This window comes from Pipistrellus kuhlii, unplaced genomic scaffold, assembly GCF_014108245.1.
Source record: "Pipistrellus kuhlii isolate mPipKuh1 unplaced genomic scaffold, mPipKuh1.p scaffold_m20_p_16, whole genome shotgun sequence".
Lineage (NCBI taxonomy): Eukaryota > Metazoa > Chordata > Mammalia > Chiroptera > Vespertilionidae > Pipistrellus > Pipistrellus kuhlii.
In genome coordinates this window covers 2,974,437-2,996,928 of record NW_023425471.1, presented here as the reverse complement: position 1 = coordinate 2,996,928, position 22,492 = coordinate 2,974,437, and the positions used below count along the sequence as shown (strand labels likewise).

Below are 22,492 nucleotides of genomic sequence, written 5' to 3'. Positions count from 1 at the left end.
GTAAATTCTGTCAATAATCAGAGGGCACATGGTGGGAACACCATGTCAATTGGTATCCCCACCTGATAAGTCTCAGTTAGTTGATCATTACATGTGGGATTTAATGCTTATGGTACAGTTTGACTTCTTTTTTATAACTAGGTGATTTGTTAATGACTTTTTTTTTTAATGATTCTGCTTGATTACCAACCTTCTAATAGCAAAAAATATGTTTTAAAATTATACCAGGACATGGGGGTGGGGTGGGGTTACACCATGAGCCTAAGGGAGTCTCTGTGAGATTTTTCTGTCTTACAAAAGGGAGAAGACATCAGGGCTTCCTCCCCAGTTTTATCACAGTCCAATTGCCAAAAGCAGAATGAGCTACATAATTTGCAGGAACTGGAGCAAAATGAAAATGCAGGGGTGCTTATTTAAGAACTAGAGGCCTGATACATGAATTTCATGCATGGGGTAGGGATTGTCCCCCAGCCCGGTATGCACCCTTCTTACAATCTGTGATCCCTTGGGGAACGTCCGACTGTCAGTTTAGGCCTGATTGGCAGTCGGACATCCCTCTCACAATCTGGGACCCCTCACTCCTTACCTCCCACCTGCTCCATCCTAACCACCTGCCTGCACTTGCCAGTCATAAACCCAGCTTCTGTGGGAGCGCACTGACCACCAGGGAGCAGATCCTGCATTGAGCATCTGCCCCTTGGTGGCCAGAGCACATCATAGCGACCAGTCACTCTGGTTTTTCTTGTCATTCCCCTGTAGTGGTCACTGGGCTTTTATATATAGAGATTATTCAGAATTTCAGATGGTGACAGAACTGCCTTAAACCAATGTAGAGCTCTTCTAAGGGTGGGTTACATACCCATGCAGCCAGCCCTAGCAAAGGTTTCTATTCAGGGAAGTCTCAGACAAAGCTATATGGTTAGATGCCCTTCAAAGTCTGAGTCATCATATTGACAAGAAGAGGTAGAATCATGAAATTAATTCTTTGTACTTGCATAGGAGAGAGAGAGAGAGAGAGAGAGAGAGAGAGAGAGAGAGAGAGAGAGAGAGAGAGAGAGAATTAAAACAGAGAAAGAGAACACATACACAAACATACATATGTAGTGTGCTTGGAGTTGAAGCCCATTGGGAAGGATTTGTTCATTATCGGTGAGGCAAGAATAGGGTAAGAAAGGGATTTATCAGACTATATTAAAGGTACCAGGAAGCAAAAGGATATTGCCTATAAGGGCGTTTTCAGTATTGTCTTAGTCCTGACCACTAGAGACTCCTGACCTCAGGCATGTGCTTTACAGGGACCCACTGTGTCCACTGTGTTCTGCATTCTACCATGTACCTCTCCATGGGGCAAGGAGGTCAGAGGGCTAAGGAGACATGCTCACTCAGAACCCATACATCCCTTTTTCTATCATAATTGGTGTACCAGGACTATCATCCCCTGTCCACATAGTCCTGAGGCCTCTTCTAGGACCTGTGCAGACTCTTTTAGGATCTGCGCCCCCCTCCCCCCCGAAGTAAACCACCTAACCAAGATAATTAGCCAGTAGTTGTTTGTGGGATACACAGAGGGATCTTGGATATACGAATTCTATGTTTGAACACAAGTACTGAATATAGTGCAGGACAGAGCAGGGATTGGGAGGAGAAAGGGTAGAGGGGGAGTTTGTGGGGGCCATGGGCCAGAGGCTGGTTCCTCTAAAGAGTCTTTAGAATGCTAAATTTGATTATAGCCTTTCAGGCTGTCATGAAGGTATACTTGTCAAAAGTGGAGCACAGCTGATTTTACTTAAGTGTGTTAGCTTGATTTTTAACTTGTAAGCATTTATGTCTATGATATGTGGCCACTCGCTCCAGGCCTTGCTAATATTAGAGTCAGGCCTATTAGCATGAATGTCTTCCCATGGTGAGGGCTAAACTGCCTTTCCCCAGAAGAAACTTACATCATGGTCTGAGCCTCCTGGAAGAATTCATCTTCTGACATGGAGCCCTCCTTGATCATCTTAATGGCAACATCATACTGCCCCTTCCATTTGCCCAAATGGACCACTCCAAACTGTCCACTTCCCAGTTCTTTCAACAGGGTAATCTCTTCTCTTTTCAGTTCCCAGATTCCTAACAAGGCAAGACAGGCGCTCTTTAGGATGAGAATATAAGGCTTTGGGGCTAACAACTTTCCAAGCAATTTCTTCCCCCGCAACAGTTTCATATTGGCAATATGAAGAACAGCAAGAATTTTTAGTTGACCACTTAAAAAGCCCTTAGTAATGTGGTCTTATGACCTATTAGGCCACATGGTAATACCAATAAGACAATATATTTCTTAAAGCAGCTATAATATAATCATTGAAAAAAAAAAAAAAAGCTTACGGTAAAACCACTTTGCCCACCAGAGGCATCATGGAAAGACTCAGTGACAAAATGTGCTGATTCTTTTAGCTTGGTAAAATATCATATTTTCTTAAATATGTGACTTGGGTGGATGTCATTATCCTACACAAGGGTGAAAACGGACTCCCCTTCTTCCAGGCACAGAATCCTAGAAGAAGAACTAACAGGCAACGGGGCTCTAGAAGCTGATGATTGGATCTAATAAAAGAAAAATTTTGACAATCTTTTTGTCAAATGCTGGAGAGATTACAGAGTTAGGTTGGGAGGATGGAAAAGTTATTTTTAAAAAAATGAACAAATATATTAGAGCTGAAGCCCTCCCTGGCACAATCTGACAAGGATAACCTTCCTGTCTTCCCTATTTTTCCCCCAGTAAATTATATATATATATTAGAGAGGAAGGGAGAGAAAGAGATAGAAACATCAAAAACATCAATGAAAGGGAATTATTGATTGGCTGCCTCCTTTATGTTGGACTGAGCCCACAACCTAGGCATGTGTCCTTGACTGGAATCAAACCTAGGACCCTTCAGTTTTGCTCTATCCACTGAGCAAAACCGGCTAGGGCTATATGTACATTTTAATTTAAAAAATGTAGGAAATGAAATGTAAGAGCCAAAGTGTATGTCCATACCACTTCCTAAAGACACGGAGGTGGGGACCTTGTTGGCCTTGGTTGACACGGGGTGGCGGAGTCGTGTGATCATGCCTGCAACAGAATCAGTATTATATTATCATATCACATCACATCATCACATCACATCACATCACATCACATCACATCACATCACATCACATCACATCACATCACATCACACCTCTGCTTATACTCTCTCCAGAGCAGTTGGAAAAACAGAGTTCAGGTTGTGATATGCAGAGAATGAAACCTTTCTGATCATAGTCATCCTGTAGTTGTATCAGCTTGCTTGACTTGACTAATTAGCTCAAAGTAAAGCAAAAATTAAAAGAATAAAACCACTTTGTCATCTTGAAAATCCCATCAAAGTGAGTGGCTTGATGGAGTTTTTCATTAAAAAAAAATTTCCCACTTATATGTTGCTATCTTTTTAGAGTTCTATATTTAAATATGTATAAACACAACACACACATTTGGTAAAAAAAATTTTTTCAAAGTGCAGAGGGGTATAAAATAAAAAGTAAACCACTTTAAAAAAATTAAACTGTCAAGTCATTTTAGTTGTTTACATCAAGTTATGATAAAGCAGGATTAAAATAATCATAGTATTTATAGTGGCTTGAGAGAACTCATTAAAAAAATATATGTTTGTTGTTTTAATTATGAGAGGCTTTTCAAGTCCTAGAAACTGTCTCTCCTTTATTTTTCTATATTTATTTACTTTTTATATGAGTGGTCCTCAAATTTTTTAAATTTTACACCTTTAATTGTAAAAATAATAATAGTGCACTCCTCCAAAATATGCATGTACACAATTGCTGCTGTATTGATACAGTATTTGAATCATAAAGTGTCCTCACAAATAGTAAAGTTAATAGAATGAGATTTTAAAACTAATCTAAATAAACATTTTACTGTGTGTGTGTGTGTTTTTTTTTTCTTATATCCTGTGGGGTTGCTTGTGCATGCTCTGGAGAGGAATCATTACACTTGGAGATGTCTATATAATCCCTTGCCAAGGGTCCTTTTGAGGCACTACAGGTTAAAATAAACAATTGATTAAATTGGGGCAAAAGAAAAATTCAAGTAGGAATCAAAATTAAAGCAAGGAGTGAGGCCAATTCACTTAATGTGCATGTAATTAGGTTGGGTAAAGTTGCACGATTTGACTCTGAGCCCACAGCTTATTATTACTCACTGTTGGAAATTCATCCAAGCACTGCCTCTAAGTGACACTAGTCTTGAAAAGACATTTAGAGGGAATTTTTTTTAACTTCTTTTTTTCTACATTTATTGAGATGTTACTTACATATAACATATATAACTGTAAGGTGTATAATGTGATGACTTGGTACATGTATGTATTGTGAAATGTTTACCATAATTAGGTTAGTTAACACTTCCATTAGGAGGGATTTATATATACAGTTTTGCTAATCAGACAAAATTTGGTGAAAATATGTGGTGAAGAAGAAGGCTGTTGCTGTTGGTGGGAATGTACATTTCTGAAAAGCATTTGACAATCTTTAAATTTTAAACATTCTTAACCATTATCTCAGAAACTAGTGCCCTGGTGTACGGATTCATGCATATTGAAAGAAAATTAATTATTGTAGAAGGTGGGAGGACTGGGTGAGATGGGCTGGACATGCCCTTGAGTCAACCTCCCACAGTCCCTTCCAGGACAGGCACACTGGGGTGGGCATCTACAGAGTGAGTGTGGTCCATCCATCAGGCAGGGTCCCTTGGCCTGGCTTGTGGTAATCAGGCCAAAACCAGCTCTCCGACATCCCCTGAGGGGGTCCAGGATTGCAAGAGTACAGTTCTCCGGTGATTCACCCCAGAATTGGGCTCCCTCCTCTCTGGTTCCAGTTGCATCACCCAAGAACTGCTGCTGCCAAGTCACCACAGCTCAGCAGCTTTTGCATTACCTACCAGCCAGTGAGATAGTCATGTAACTTAGCCTTTTATATATATAGGTTACCTTTCTAGGGAATTTGGCTACGGAAACACCCATATAGTTGCACTGAGCTATATTGGCAGGACTGCACTGAAATATTAATTGTAATGGGAAATAGTGCATATGATCCAACTTTTGATCAATATAGGGTTAGGTAAATATCTTATGAAGTAATTCTATAATAGATTTCTCAATAGCTGTTAAATAGACCAAAGTAAGGTATACATATCTACATGCAAAGACCTCCAAGACATGTTGAATAAAGCAGCTGGAAAGTGGCATGTGTAGAATGATTTCATCTCAGTAAAAATATAATGTATCTATTTGTGCATATACATAAACAATAAGTGTTAGTACCATCATAGAAAAAATTCAGAACAGACACCAACTTGTGTATCATTGGAGAGATAACCTACTATATCTATATCTATAATGTTTGAATTTTGCAATCAACTCCTTAGGCAGAAAAAAACTGCAAATATTTTTATAAAGACAATTTCTATGTTTTAAGTCATTCAGCTCACTCAGCTTAAATTTTCTGGCATTATAGAGTGTATAATGGTATATTCCAGGAAATATGGGTTAAAAATCACAGCAGGCATAGAGCTTGAGAGCATTTTTTCTTTACTTTCGTGGTTCCCTATATAATTTGGAATATTAGGAGGATCAGTAGTATCCAAGGAAAATATTATTTATCAACAAAGACTCATAAAAGAAAAACTGAAATAAATTACCTGCTGAATTGTGTTGATGATAGTGAATAAGCTTTGGAATGGAATCAAAACAGTAGTTTTCTGCCAGGTACAATTTGTTCTCAGCATTTGTATGCACATGGTAATGTTTGACAGTTCCTTTCTTATCACTAGTAAAAAGAAAGACTGTTAGAACATTTTTAATAAACAATCGAAGCTTCATGGCATGATGGTTAATTATATTAGGTGTATTTGCAAATTTTGGAGAGGGGAATCAGAGAGGGTTTCCCAGTCTTCATATCTGGCATTTTTCTGGAGGTATTTATAACAATTACTAATTATGAAAGAGGGCTCTTCTCTGAACTCAACATGTCCTTTGTGCGCATACAGAATTCATGTACAATAAAATTCCAACTTTCTAGACTCTTCCTCCCTTAGTAAGTATAAAGCTGGAATCTTCTTTTGATGATTGAAAGCCCTGCAATTTTTCAGGACCATTATTCTAAACAGTAAATCTTTTTAATGGTAATAATGAAAATTAAAAATGTGGGAGGCAATGGTGATTAGGCTGTGAGTATTCTTTCCTGGAGTATGGATGGGAAGGAGGCTCTCTGGGGGAATGGAATGGACAGGAGTGTGTGGGGGTGTCCCTTAATTCCTCATGTAAACTTGTACCTTTGTACATAAAACATTTTTCTTTTGCTCTACTTTTAGAAGACAATGGTAAATTAGAGTAACTGATTTAGGCTAACCAGGAATAATATGTCTGTCTTAGATTTGAGAGGATTGCAGAGTGGTTAAGAACTGCTTGCTGGCTACCTTATTTGTTTGTTATAAAGATTGGGGAGATTATATACATACCAAACTGAATTATGGTTGGCACATAAGACACTGCTAATAAATTTTGTTGCAATGCCAGCCTAGTTAAAACTGCAATTATAAAAGGGGAAAAGGGCACTTTCTTGTTGCAAATGGCTCACCAGCTCTTGGTGTCAGTATGAAACTCATTCAAGCCCATTGATGGTGTTTGGTAAGAGAAGGCTTCTGTATTAATTGATTTGATTATTTTAATTTGATTCCTTATCCATCTGCTGATTTTTTTTCTACCTGGTCACCTTCAAGAACAAATCTGGTATCAAGAAACTTGACTAGAAAGACTTCTGATATCAGGTTTGGCTAAAACTGCAGGAGCAGAGGGCCACAGAGCTTTTGATATTCGGTGAACCAAATCTACCACTTCTTACTGAGTTGGCTTCAGCCAGCATCCAGATGTGCAACCTAGTACATGAGATGCATCAGGGAATTCTGGCATTGGAAAGTTCCAGATGACTGCTTAAAATACATTCTATTCTCTCAAATTGGAGATAGAAATTCTGTAAAAATCTTCTAAAAATAAAATAACTTTTAATCACTTAATTATTGCAAAAATACATATAAACACCACAGGGCAGGACACATGGAGAAGACACCAAGGCAGAAGGTCATTCAATCCAACCATTAAAAGAAAAAAATTGTTCAATTTTTTTGTTCATGTTATTATTTCAGAAAATTTGGAGTTTCAGTGTAGAAACAAGTGTGGTTGAAGGAACATGAACTTGGGGCTGTTAAAGGCACAGCTTCAAGTTGATGTTTATTAATCTGTGGATGGGTCTTCATAAGCTTTCTTTGAACCTCAGTCTTCTCATCTGCAAAATGGTGCAAATGAAAACAGCTTTCCTATTTGCTTCACAGTATGATTAGAAGGAAAAAAAGAGCTGACAGCCAATGGGAAAGAGGCTTGTGAAACTGAAGTGGTATCCTGATGTTGGTAAGGATGATTTGCATGAAATGACTGTGGAGGTTTTTTATACCTAGATGTTGGGATGGAGGTGATGGAGCAGGTCGAATTACTCTTTCTCAACAACAATAATAGTAATTGTTACTAGTTTATTGAGTGTTTACTATATGCCAGGCATTGTTCCGATCTGATACACAAGATTGTTTTATTCATGGAACATAGTAAGCATTATTCTGTTTCATTTTCAGATAAGGAAGTTGAGGCACAGAGTTTAAGAAACTTTCTCAATGCCAGAAAGCTTTATAAATGGTAGAGTCAGGATTTGGAACCTGAGGAGTGACTTCAAATCAGAACTCATAACCCCATGGAGAGGCCAGCATCCTAGAAAGAAACTATCTGGGGAACACAGCTACACCGATTCACCTTTTGCTAACTGCACCCACTGTAAAAACTTACTAACTTCAGACGTTGGTTTCTCAGCCCAGCTTGTGGCCAGGACCAACAATGAAGAGGCTCTGATGCTATTTTTCTATTTCTAGGCTTGGGACTGAATTGAGAGGAGTAACCCAGAATTCCTTTAACATTTACTGACGCATCCTGTGCACTGGGCACTTTGCTGCCACCTGGGATAGGCAGGAAAGGATCCATGAGGACAGCCTCTTGGAAGTAGCGGGGAGAAAGGCCAATACAAATAGTCTCATTCAACATAAATACTTTGACCTAAAATTCCAGAGTTTAAATATGATGACTAAATGATCAGCATATTCAAAGAATACACAAGAAAATTTAAAAAAAGCAAATCCATGTCATACTTACTTCACAGCCTTACTAAATAAAGACACTGTGTACATTCCCACCTGACTGGAATTTCTAACCATAAATGCTCCTTCTTTTCCCTGAAAAGGAAGGAAAATAAAAAGAAATGGAAAACATTTTTGTTGTCCTTGAAAATGATTTGTTGTTCTGGTAGGCAGTAGGAAACTAGATCTTTTAGATTCACTTTATTTTCTTATTTTGTATCTTTCTTTTAAAAAAATATTTTCTTTATTGTAGAAAGTATTACAGATGTCCTCTTTGTTTGTTTTTCCCCCATTGACCCTCTCCTCCCCACACCCACCTCTCCCAAACCTTCACCACCCTATTGTCTGTGTCCATGGGCTATGCATAAATACATATAAATTCCCTGGTTAATCTTCCCCCACCCCCACTTCTCCACCCCGACATTCCCTCTGAAATTCACCGGTCTCTTCCATGGTTCTATGTCTCTGGATCTATTTTATTCATCACTTTATTTTGTTCATTAGATTCCACATATGAGATCATGTGTTACTTATCTTTCTCTGACTGGCTTATTTCGATTAGCATGATACTCTCCAGGTCCATCCATACTGTTGCAAATGTAAGAGACCCTTCTCATAGATTCACTTTAAATCTCGTTGATGACACAGATTATTCAACAGTTGGTGCAGAAGGGGGCCCACGGTGTAGCTTCTTTCTTTTCTCAGTTTCTTTCCAGATCTACCCTGTGTGCTTCAACGCTTTCTTACCAGTTAACTTTGAATACTCCCTGATAATTTTCTCTGTTTTGTATTTATGTAAGCCTAATGTTTTAATCTTTCCGAAATGAAATCTAAATGCACATGTCATCATATCATACTCTTGAAAGTTTTAGAAAACTAAAGGTGTAGAACAAATCTTTTAGTTCTACGCTCAATTTGTCTTTCTTAAGAACTTGTGTTAATTCTAAACAAATTCACATTCAGAAAGAGTAAATAAAAAACAAAGAATGTGTTGAAATACCAAGTTAGTGAAGTCCCCTCCCACATTGATTCTTGGCTGGGCCATGTGACTTGTTTTGGCCAATGGGACATTAGCAAACATGAAAAAAAACAGAGACTTGATAATGTTTGCACTGAACGGTAGGGCTCATCCTCTTCAACCATTGCCTTGAGATAACCATGCTGTAAGGAAGCCCAATTTAGCCACATGGAGAAGAACTATGGCATCCAGGTTGATTGCCTCAGCTAATCCCAACCCCCCAGTGACTGCATCCACATGAGAGACACTATACCAAACCTGCATAAAAACTGCTGACTCAGCTTAATCACTTGCAGAATTGTGAGAAATCATGAATGTTGTTGTTTGAAGCCATTACATTTTGAAGTGACTTATTACACAAATACATAATGGGAACAGAGGAAGTAGCTATATGTGAAGGACATGGTAGCCTATAGGATAGAAAACCAACACTATGATGATGTGATGCCTAATTAGCACTAAGGTTTCTGTAAGAAGTGCATTACCCAACAATAGAAAGACATTCTTAGGTGCTATTTTAAAGACCAGATGATTTACCTTTTGTCTCAGTAACTGTTCAGCTTGTGACCTGGAGATGTTACCTGCAAACCAGCTGCAATAGGAAAGAATTCAATATTTGACAATTAGTAATGTTTAATTGCATAATTTGTCATCTAGCTTTCTAACTTGTAAATTGAGACATTGGCCTAGATCAGGGATTTTTCAAACCTGGCTGCTCCAGAGAATCACCTGGGGAACTTTTCAGAAATATAGATTTTTGAATCTCCACCCCCCCCCCCAATTATGATTCTGGATAGGGCCTGTATATCTTTAATTTTAAGTGGGCTGGCATTTAAGAACCTTTGACCTCCTTCTAGGTGATCTCTGCAATACAATAGAAACATCTCCGTCTAGTCGTAGAGGTACACAGAGAAATTTCCAAACTTACTCATAGTCATCCAGGTTTTCCTCTTCTTCAGATGAACTTGACTCAGTGAATCCCCTTAAGAAGAGAGGAATTAAAATGAATTTTAAGAAGCACCAAGAAATGATCCGAGTATCTAGCAGTACAATATCAAATCCCACCCTGCTTTCATCCATGCAAACGAAATGTAGACTATTAGGTTTCCCTTTGTGCACTTGGGAAGGTAGCAAGGTGAAGAGAGAGTGACTCAGAAACTGAGCTCATGCTCAGTTTAATGAGAAAATGGCTGTTTGATACAAGAACTCTCCAGGAAGGTGGATTTCACCGAGCCTTTCAGAAAAGTGGGCTCATGAAATAGATGAAGATACCTTCAGGGACAGCTGTAGTATAAAGTTAAAAAACATCTCAGGTTGTGTATAGAGCTATTCTTAGTATTCAACTCTAGGTTATTTTCCTTCCTGCTAGAGATGCCTGAGCCAGGCATATTAGTGTTCATGTTAACATCAGTGTGCATCACCAATGACGCAAGTGAAAAATCAGAATGAGGGTAATGGTAACCCACAAGTTATCAAGTCAGACTAATTTAAGGGCTCAGAGAAGCAAACTACATAGATTTGGGGGGTTTACTTTAAATGTAAAGTCTAGTTGCAAAATTACTTCAAATTTGGTTAGTTTTCTTGCAGATAAAAACAAATCCCCAGTGTGTAAATTTGACATACCATGAAATTTTTGAGGTTCCGTGATTCACGTTTTTTTCTCTTTGGTTGCTGAATGCAAAATCTTCACTGCTATAAAAAAGGAGGTACATTTCATAAATTTATATTTATTTCTAAGTGTTAAATGACAAAAGTAATTTTGTTAGGTATGCTTTAACTTTATTAAACATTGCAACCCATGTGTTTCACTTAGTTTGGAAATTTAAGCTAATGAGTCATTTTTACATTTCTGTCCTTGCAGGGTCTCCAATAAAAAGCAGTAGTTTGACAGTACTCATAGACAAAAGCAAATTGTTCATAATAGCTCATATTGGCCCCAAACAATAGGACATTTGGATTAATAAATCATCTTTACCGGTTTTGTCCTGCTTTTCTTAGAGATATATGCAAGCATTGCATTACATCCATGTTTAAAATAGGTTAATTTTTTTTCTTTTCTGTTGTGATTGGAATTAAAAGTCTTGAAAATACTAAACTTTTAACTCCATGTGGACACAGATGGATCAGCAAGATTTTTATCATCCTGTCATCCATCCTTTTCTCTTTCATTTTCGGTGTTAAACAGAACATGAGGACTTCTCTAAGTTCAAAGTCTGTTTTACTTGGAATGTAATAGCTATTTCCTGTTTGCCTTCATATCCCAGGCTCTTATTCAAAAATCACACTTCATAACTGACAAGTTTTCTTAACAAGGAAATGTCCCTCTGGCTCTATTTCCAGGAGTGCCTCCCTCTCCGCCTTCCCAAACATCCTTGCTCACTAGCATAGCTTTTTCACTTCATCTCTTCAGAAGAGAATCATATTTAAAAAGCTAAAAATATAGTTAAAATTTTCAACTGAATTTTTTTAATTAATAAGTTTGTCCATATAATGGATTGCTATATAGACATTCAAAATAGTGAGGTAGGTTGCATAGCAACACTAATGTACTATACACTTAATAATGACTAAAATGGTAAAATTTGTTATGTTGTACCATAATTACATTTTTTTAAATTAAAAATTAAATATATCTTCACGTAGGCAAATGGGAAAAATGTCTAAAATGTTAGGTAAATAGAGCAAGTGGCAAAGAAAACTTCATGGTAAGAACCTGATTTTTTAATTATATATAGTAAGAACCTGATTTTTAATCATATATATATATATGCTTTGATGCATGTTGCTATATATATATATAGGGGACTATACATTGAAGAGTCTACAATGTTTAAATGCTTTAATTAGAGCATGGATTATTTTACTACTCAGAAAAACAAAGAGTAAAAAGCAGCTCAGGCTAAAACAGTATGAATGACAGAAAAGTTAGATGTACTTATAATAACTGAGAATCATGACTGTATTTTTACAATTCAAGCTCCATGAAGAGCATTTAGTCATTATTATAATTCATCCATAGGGGATGCAATGCTGTTCATGCTAAGAAAATTAATTAATCCTTTGATCAGATAGCTAGTTTCCTGAAGTTCTAGGGAAAAACCTATAGTTGGGACCATATCTTGGGTGCAAAAGCTAAGAGTGTGTCAAAAAACCCAGTAACCAAGATAAACAGTGTTTTCACAAAATATTTTAAAATAAAAATTAAGGCAAACATTTATGATGAACAAAATGCCAACATTTTAAACAAAGCTAGGATCTGGCAATCTTTGAGTTGGTAGCTGTGCAGTAACCCCATGTGAATCAATAGTGCTGACTACTTATTTGAATATTGGTCAGTCCGTTTCACTGCACACCTCCCTCGATGAATCACTTGAGTCTCTGGCAGGGAGGGACCTGGCACAAAGTTGATAAGACATTCACCCTCCTTGAATCTGGGCTTATTGTCTCCTTCCAAGAACACTAGGCTTTAGGCAAATAAATGTAACTTCTGTCCTCAGACACCAGCTATGGATGAATACACTTGGATTCTATCTCCATTTTGGAAGAAAGATACCATGACTTGTTATACTGAAGAAAATAGCAAGAACACATTTATGTCCTTTCAAGTTGCATAGAGCCCCTATGGCTGCACATTGGTACACTGAGGCTTTTTCTTTAGGTAAAAATGGTGAAGATGGAAAGAATAAAACAATAAAAGGACAAAGGACAACACAAAAGAGATACACAGTGAGTCAGAGAGATTCTCTGCATGCTTTGTGGAGAAATACAAACATCAGTACCCTGGAGGGATGCTAATAACTGGGTGACAAGATGCCAGACAGTGAATAGCATGATGGGGAAGAAATATAAGGAAGCACATAAGGAAGGGTAGTCAGTTGACCCTTTCTCTATTGTCATCTTACAATTCAATTTCATATTTAGCGAGCATCAAGTGTGGGGCTGACTTGGTACTAAACCCCAGTGATATATACAGTTTAGGTACTGTCTTCAAGGTAGTTTCAATTTTGGCTTTAGGTAGCCTCTCTTTAAAAACATGACAAGACTGAGAGAAATCAAGATGGTGGCATAGGTACGATAATCACCTATACTTGCTACCTCTCACAACCACATCAAAACCACAACTAAACGGCAGGACAACTATCACCCAGAACCACAGGAAAGCTGGCTGAGAGGAAGTTCCACAACTAGAGAGGCACCAAAAGTGCTGCACCTGGATGTGATGCTTTTTAAATCAGGAAGAAGATACAAACTCCTGACTGCTTTGAACTCCAGTTCCTGATGAAACTCTGAGGGACCCAGGAACATTAGAGGAGAAACTGGAATGTCTGGCATTGGAAGGGAACACAAAGGCGGATTACTCTTAGAGGTGCTTGCAGGTATCATTGTTCCTGCACAAGGGCATGGGACTTGGAGAACCAGGGACTTCTCTGGTTCAGGGCAGCCATTGTTATTTGCTCCGCCCTGGTGATTCCCACAGACCACCTCCCCTCGATCATTTGCATATGAATTGCCTGTTTTTTTTACCTAAAACAAACTGCAGCTGGGTCTGAGCCCCAGAGATTCCAGAAGAAGGTCCACTACCTGGCAGCAGCAGCAGTGGCCTTGCTTTACAGCTGGGCCTCATATGGGCACTTCCAAACCCCATAAAAAGAGGAGGAATCTTCAGATGTCTCTGTAGCTCCTCCTGGGCAGCTTCAGACAGTGGCTGACCTTGCATCTTCTTGGAGATCTTGGAGATCCAAGAGCCAGTGTACCCAGTGGTCAAAGTGAGACCATATCAGATTACAATTCTTCACATCCATAAGAGATGTCAGGGGGCAGACTCAGTGAGCACTAAAGCCCTACTGAAGCAAGTCCTGCCCCATAAGGGTGGATTCTGCGAAACAGATCTTCCAGTGTAGACACAGCTGGTCATCTCAGACAATTGGCCTGGAGGTCAATTCCCCCCAGTGATACCAACAGCAATCAAGAGTTAACTACAACAAGACTGTGCGTACAGCCCACTGAGGGGTGCACCAAGAACATCCACCGTGGTGACTGGGGACGCTGAGCCACTGGGCCCTATGGGATACCAACCACACAAAGCCACTCTATTAACACATGGAGACTTAGCAGCTACCCAGTACATAGAAACAAGCACAGGGAAGCAGCCAAAATGCAGAGACAAAGAAACAAGTCTCAAATGAAAGAAATAGATGAAAGCAAAATACTGGATATAGAGCTCAAAACCACAGTTATAAGGTTACTCAAGAATCTTCTAGAAACCTCTGAGAAATTTAGTCAGACCTTCAAAGATATAAAAAAAAAGGACCAATCAAATTAAACATACACTGACTGAAATAGAGAATAATATACAGAGATCCAACAGCAGACTAGAGGATCCCAAGAATTAAGTCAAAGATTTGAAATACAAAGAAGCAAGAAACACGCAACCAGAAAAGCAAAAAGCAAAAGGAATCCAAAAGTATGAAGATAGTGTAAGGAGCCTCTGGGACAACTTCAAGCGTACCAGCATCCGAATTATGAGGGTTCCAGAAGAAGAGAGAGAGCAAGATATTGAAAACCTTTTTGAAGAAATAATGACAGAAAACTTCCCATACCTGGTGAAAGAAATAGACTTACAAGTCCAGGAAGCACAGAGAACCCCAAAGAAGAGGAACCTAAAGAGGACCATAACAAGACACATCATAATTAAAATGCAAGGACAAAAGTCAAAGAAAGAATCTTAAAAGCAGTAAGAGAAAAACAGTTACCTACAAGGGAGTACGCATATCACTGTCAGCTGATTTCTCGACAGAAAATATGCAGGCCAAAAGGGAGCTGCAAGAAATATACAAAGTGATGAATAGCAAGAACCTACAACCAAGATTATTCTACCCAGCAAAGTTATCATTCAGAATTGAAGGTCAGATAAAGAGCTTCACAGACAAGAAAAAGCTAAAGGAGTCCATCACCACCAAATCAGTATTATATGAAATGCTGAAGGGTATTCTCTAAGAAGAGGAAGAAAAAGGTAAAGATAAAAATTATGAACAACAAAGTGACAACAAATACATATTTGTCAACAAGTGAATCTAAAAAAATAAAGTGAATAAAAAATCTGAAGAACAGAATAAACTAGTGAATATAATAGAATCATGGGCATAGAAAGGGAATGGACTGACAATTCTCATCGGGAAGAGGGTGTGGGGGTGTGGAAAGAGATTGGACAAAAATATTACACCTATGGATGAGGACAATGGGGGGTGGTAAGGGCAAGGGATGGGGTGGGAACCGGGTGGAGGGGATCTATGTGGGGAGGGGGGGAATAGAGGAACAACTATAATAATCTGAACAATAAAGATTTATTTAAAAAAAAAACACACACACACAACAACATGAGGAGACTAATCACATCCTCAAGAGGCAAGCTTGAAATTCTACTTGTCATTTGGCCAGTGATGCCCAAGCACTTTATAAGTCAGCCCAGTCTAAACTCTCTTCATATAAAGGACATAATTTAAATATTCTGAGTTCTGGAGTGTGGGGTTATTAGGAGGGAAGGGGAAAGAAAGAATATGGAATAAAATTCTCAAGTATTACTTAGATCATTAGATTGGATAGACTAAATGGAAATATTGTGCTGCTCAGTCCCAGTGGGGCTTCTGGCTCAAACAGTGAACGTTTTGTAACAGGACAAGCCTATCTCAGCTAAAGCTTGTGTTGTCCTTTGAGACTGAGGTCCAAGGCAGTGGTGTAATGTTTGTTCTACCTGATGGGCAACCAGACTAAGAGCTGAGGTTTACCTTTTCAGTTTTCTTACTTGCCACCAGTCAGGGCAATCTTCCCTTGGAACATACGGCATATTGACGTTTGGCTGTGATTCATAGTTTTTCTTTGAGTCACTGTCATACTGGACTAGAACGGTACTTGAAGATGGTTCATCCATTTTGAAAATAGGAACTGCTCGAGGAATCTTCAGCTTTGGAGGATAATATATATTAATAGATCACAGTGAAACACACTCACAGATTCATGTATCAGGAACTAACAACCAAGGTATATCAGGTTTTAAATTAAAAAGGAAGGAAGTTAAGAGTGAAGGAAGGCAGGAAGGAGGGAGAGAGAAAAGAAGGGAGCAAAGGGGAAAAGAGAAAACAAAAGACAAAGAAATAGAATGAAAGCAAAAAGAGGAATGAAGGTAGTAATATAACAGAAACTGTCAACTTTGCTGGTTGTAGTTTGAAGTGGTAGAACCATATTGAAAAGCTGTTTACAAAATCTACTAAAGCTGGGCATGCACATGCCCTATGATCTAGAAAGTCTATATACATACCCAACAAGGAAATCAAAATACATATAAAAGAATGCTTATAGTAGAATTATTTAAGTTAAATAAAACTGGAAATTACCTAAATTTTATCAGGATAAAATATTAAAGATATTGTGGTTATAGTGGGCTAAATAATGTTCTCCCAAAGATGTTCATGTCCTGGTCCCTGGAACCTGTGAATATGTTACCTTACATGATAAGAGGGACTTTGTAAATGTGATTGATTTAGGGATCTTGTAGTGGAGAGATTATCCTGGGTTATTGGGGTAGATCCAATTTGATTATCAAAAGGGCCCTTATAAGAGAAAGTCAAGAAAGTCAGAGATTAAGAGAAAATATGTGTATGGAAGCTGAGATCAGAAAGGAAAGAGAAGATGCTACCCTCCTGGCGTTGAAGATGGAAGAACGGTTCAGGAACCAAGAAACACAGGTAGTCTCTAGAAGCTGGAATAGATTTCCCCCTAAAATCTCCAGAAGGAACACAGCTATGTGGACCCATTTTAGATTTCTGATATTCAGAACTACAAAAGAATAATTTTGTGTTGCTTAAAGTCACTAAATTTGTGGTGATTTGTTATAACAGCAGTAAGAAACTAATACAGTGAGTTCTGGCCAGTTTTCTCAGTGGTTAGAATGTTGGCGCATACAACAAAATGTTGCAGGTTTGATTCCCAGTCAAGGGCACATATCTGGGCTGCAGGATTGCTCGCCAACCCCCCACCCCCAGGATGGGTCTCACTTGAAAGACAACCGATCTATGTGTCTCTCTTAACCCCATATCTCTCTCTCTCTCTCTCTCTCTCTCTCTCTCTCTCTCTCTCTCTCTCTCTCTCTCTCTCTCTCTCTCTCTCTCCCCAAAAAGCAATGGGAAAAATATCGTCAGGTGAGGATTAATAACAACAACAAAAAGAAACTAATACAGTGGCATATTTACACACTGGAATTATATATGGCAATGAGAATAAATTATAACCACATAATAAAAAATGAGAAAATCTTATAAATTGAACAAAAGAAGACAGACAATAAATAACTATATGATTCCACTTACATAAAGGTTAAAAGCAGGCAAATAATCCATAATGCCATAAATCAGGCTATTGATTACTGTTGGTGGGATGTAGTAACTGAAAGGAAGCACGAGGGTACGTACCCCTAGGGTTCTGTGATGTTCTGTTTCTTAATGTGAATGTGGGTTATAAAGATGTGTTCGGTTTATAAAACTTTATCAAACTGAACGTATTTAGGTCTTGTATACTTTTTAAAGTGCATGTTATACCTCATTTAGAAATTTCCATTTTACATATATCCACTGAATTTTTATTTTTCCACACTTTATTTTACTTTTTTCCAGGGTGTAGCATCCTGGAAATTTTAGTTATTCAGTACACTGCAATTTATGAGCTTGGGGTGGTTATTTTCAAAGACAAATGCAGTGGAAAGTTCCCTAAACAGAATAGGGAACAGAATAGCTAGAAAGCAAATTTTAATTTTTGTCATCTCAGTAAGTCCTCTACTGAATACTCTGATAACAATGAAACAAAGGAAAACATACTTTTCACAATACTCTCTCTGATCCCTGATCTCTAGGGCAGCTTATAATCAAAACAGACTTTGGTCACTGATTTGCGTGACTGATAATTTTCAACACGTTTCCCAAAGAATTCCTTGCCCTACACTAGATGCAATGATGTCTGGCTCCTAAATTAGACTCTGCTCTTAGTTGTGTTTAAAACAAACTTTATTGGAATATAATTTATATATAATAAAATTCACTTTTTATACGTGTAGAATTCAGGACTTTTAGTAAGTTTATTCAGTTGGGCAACTATCCCTACAATCCAGTCTGAGCACATTACTGTCACCCTAGTGTCCATTTGTAGGCAATCCCCATTCCCACCCTGTCCTCAGGCAACCACTAATTGACCTCCTGTCTCTATAAACTTGCTTAGTCTGGACATTGCTCTTAGTGTTTCATTAGGCCGTAATGTTAAGCTTCAGGACTGGAGCATACATCCAAGACAAAACAGCAATATCACTGATAACAAAACACACACCTAAACCTTAATAATTGTATTAGTTTCCTGAGGACTGCCCTAACAACTTAGTGCATATTTGGTGGGTTAAAGCAACAGTCTGTCACAATTCTGGAGGTTAGAAGTTCAAAATCAAGGCTTCAGCATGACCATGTTCCCTTGAAAAGCTCTAGGAGAGAATCTTTGCTCGCCTCTTTCAGCTTCTGGTGGTTCTAGACATTCTTTGCTTTGTGACAGCGTGACTGCAATATCTTCCTAGGTCTTTAAATGGCTGCCTTCTCTGTGTATCTCTATGTCTTCTCACCTTGGAAGGATAACAGCCCTTGAATTTATGGACCATCCTAATCCAGTATGATCTCAGCTTGGTCCTTAAATAATGACATCTGCAAATAGCCTGTCTAGATTACACTCTGAAATTCTGGGTGAACATGAAATTTGGGGGACCTAATTCAATTTTTGTCCATGTTGGTTCACAAAATAATTATATTGTTTTTACTTAGAATAGGGGTGTCGAACTCAATCAGAGAAGGGGCCAAAATCTAAAATCCAGCCTAAATCGCGGGCCGAATGGTTTACTGAACAGTCATAAACTGTCATTGTGATGGAAACGCAGCGGAGTGCAGTGATGACAGCGCGGTGCAGGCCACATTGCAAGGCCTGGCGGGACGGATTTGGCCCGCGGGCCTTGTGTTTGACACATGTGACTTAGAAAAATAGAAGTAGTGTGTGTGAATGTGTGAGACTGAAAAGAAGTATCCAAGACAACATAGAGCTGATGGGTGGCTGGAGATGCACCCTTAATTTCATATGAGCTTCCAGACAATCACTGGGAGGCCATTTTATGTCTCTCTTGGCACTTGAGAAGGCTGATGCCCGCCTGGGAAAACTAAAAGCAGGAGACTATGGTTAGGAACTCAAGAAAGCAGAGCACAAAAGAGAGCAACAACCTGTATTGTGAGAGCAAGCTGCATACAGTTTCACTAAGTAAAGCATCCAAGGTTTTGTTTGTTTTTCTGGAGGCCAACTTCACCCCTGGGAGAGGGCTAACTGGAAGCCATCTTGAAATCTCTGCTAAAAATTGGTGAATTGACCCAGCAGAAAAGTTGGGGGCTAAAATCCCAAGAGTTAAGGGTCAAAACATTTCCTCTGTCATAAAAATACATATTTTCAGTGGGAAATCCATAAGTCTCCCATAAGATAAAGAATCAGCATTGGAAAAGCCACCACTACCAAAGCATGATGGCACCAATCATATATGACTGTCTCTTTTTTAGGAGACCTGCTCTTCCAGGGCCCCAACCCTGAAAAGGTCAGAAATTTCAGCCCCTCCATGAGCCTTTCCCTAAAGCAGGCTGTTCCCTGATGCAGACTTGAGCTAGGTGAAGGAGAAGTTTTAACTTGGAAAGATATTCAAAGTTGTGTGACTATCGCATTGAATGGGACAATTAGAGGCTGTTTTCATGACTACTGGTAATTTGGAGAATTTATGTTACCTGAGAGTGACTAGAAGAAAACCCTCCAAGGGGATTTGAAAGGAAAATGGAGAGAAAAAATTATGTTGTTTTCTGCTAGTGCTCTAGGTGGTCCCATTCCTTTACCAGAATTGCATGACGCAGTCTTGGCCATGCTAGTGGTGGTAGTTCAGGAATGATAGCTAGTAACAGCTGCCTGTTGTATGTAATGCTATCTCCCATATGCACCATTTTAGAGACTATTTATGTGCTTACAGGTTAGAAAAAGGCCCTGTTATTAAATATAAAAATAAAAAATGGTAAATGGTTCTGTATTTGAATTTATTATTTGATATTGCCATTGCTATTGATGATGGCTCAGTTTCTCTCTCTTTGTTGGCAGTTTGAAAGAAGCCCATATTTTCTAGCCTTGAATCTGGCAACTCTTGATTTATTTACTATACGCTGATCATGGGAAAAATTAAATGGTGACTTACCATTCTGTCTGGGAAGATGGGAACTCTTAGTTTCTCTTCCTTTGTTGCAATGTGCAGATCAGCATCTAAAAAATAGAACCAAGTAATATTAGAAGTAACTTTAAATAAAACAAAGCAAAACATCTAATGTTATGATTCAAAAGAATAGCTTATGTAAGAAATACTGGAGATTAAATAAATTTCGACACAAAATCTTGAGTTATTGTTGTTTTCCTGTATAACACCCAAATAAAACACCACTCATCCACCATTTCAGTACCCTCCCAAAATAGATAAAAGAGTCAAGTTCCTCTAAATCCTAAAAACTATTTATTTATACTAAATTTCCACCTTGTATTTGAGTACTATATATCTAATTGCTTAGGAAGGACCCATGACCCTAGGATTCAGAATTCACGTCTGATTCATCTTTAATTGACTCACACAAGATGCTTAGAAATAGATGATTTACAAATGAACAAACCTGTTTTATTAATTTTTCTATTCTTAAGATAATTGTTGGTTTATCTTTCTACCTACACATATAGGTAGATATCCAGGCGGTGAGTGTGAAGCCATTATATGCCTTATCAATGGGGTGGCCATGTGGCTTATTGACATACTGGAACACTCCTGACTTTTGGCTTTTGATATAATTATACCAGATAACCAGCTGCAGAATGAGACTGTCCCAAACAAACTGGGGTGTATAGTCAACTTTTTCCTAGGACATGTACCCTGGAAAGAGGGTGATCCAGGGCATTTTGGAGACAGAAGGAAGCAAAGACACTCATCACTTCCTTTCTGTGCCCATGGGGCTTTCCTATAATTCAGCAAAGGATTCCAGAGCGTAAATTATTCTTGGGCATATAGACAATATTACAGCTGCTTGTGAGACAGAATACTTCTATATTCTGTAGTTTCTTCAGAGGCTGGGAAAGAGCCTGTGGCACCTAGAACACATGGCAGGTGGCATCCAGCTGGAGCCTAGGAAGATAATCCAAAGGCAATGCTTTCTCTTGGCTTTCTCCCAATCTTCCCCTGGGAGTTAGGGCAAGGTCAGAATTGGAATTCATCCTGCTGGGTAATGATATCAGACCATGGACAGAATAATTGGGGGAAATGATTAATGCTGTAAGGAGACATTATTCTTTAGTCCCTCATAGTGGAGGGAAAATCCACATACAGTAAATTCTGAATAGTTAATTAAATCACCACAATTCAAGAGTATAAAGGGCAATGTGATCCCATTAAGATGAATAAATATTCATTGTGCAGTCTACTTGAAATGGAAAACACAATGCATATTTATTCATTGATTTTGTTGTAAAATGACCAGCAGTAACATTAACATAATTGTCAGGTGTCAATACTGTTATGAAGTGAATGTGGATAACATTCCATATGTCTCTGTGTGTTAGAATTTATGAAGTTTTATCACACAGTTGATCTCATTCAATTCTTTAAAGTCATTGTAATCCAAGCAAATTTTATTCAGGCTGCTAAAACTATTTTTATTTATTGACAACTTCATGCCATGAAACAATGGTAAACTAAAATATATAACACTGTCTCATCTAAGTATCCTGGTGAAGGAATGGGACTCAAAGGCACAAGAAGAAAATAACATAATTCTCTCCCTCCATTATCCCTTCAAAACCACTCCGTGTGCTTCCTTTTCTGTCCCAACATAAAGTCTCAGGTAGATTCTCTAGGAATAGAACCCTTTAATACCTCTTCTGATGTTATTAAGAAGTCAACAAACATGTAGAGGATGGCAAACACTTTAAAAATATATATTGGGTCGGCAACTAAGTAATTGCGGGTTTCACACATATATGGCTTCAGTTGAATTTTTAGGTTTGCAGACGTAGTACAAATGTAAAACACATTTTGTTATTTGATAGTTGGCTATTCAGCTGTTAATCAGTAAAAAAAGTTTTTT

General features: G+C 38.3%; 1 protein-coding gene across 1 annotated transcript in view; it reads right to left on the bottom strand.

Moving 5' to 3' along the window:
• The window catches only part of BMX (BMX non-receptor tyrosine kinase), a 46,083-nt gene that overhangs the window by 9,578 nt on the left and 14,013 nt on the right, over window positions 1-22,492 (bottom strand). Inside the window, exons 6-14 of the mRNA XM_036439530.2 lie at window positions 20,569-20,633; window positions 16,058-16,233; window positions 10,896-10,964; window positions 10,201-10,254; window positions 9,810-9,864; window positions 8,271-8,350; window positions 5,720-5,847; window positions 3,023-3,097; window positions 1,941-2,112 (exon numbers count right to left, since the gene is read on the bottom strand). Coding sequence (XP_036295423.1) covers window positions 1,941-2,112; window positions 3,023-3,097; window positions 5,720-5,847; window positions 8,271-8,350; window positions 9,810-9,864; window positions 10,201-10,254; window positions 10,896-10,964; window positions 16,058-16,233; window positions 20,569-20,633 — 874 coding nt within the window. The remainder of the gene's footprint in view (window positions 1-1,940; window positions 2,113-3,022; window positions 3,098-5,719; window positions 5,848-8,270; window positions 8,351-9,809; window positions 9,865-10,200; window positions 10,255-10,895; window positions 10,965-16,057; window positions 16,234-20,568; window positions 20,634-22,492) is intronic.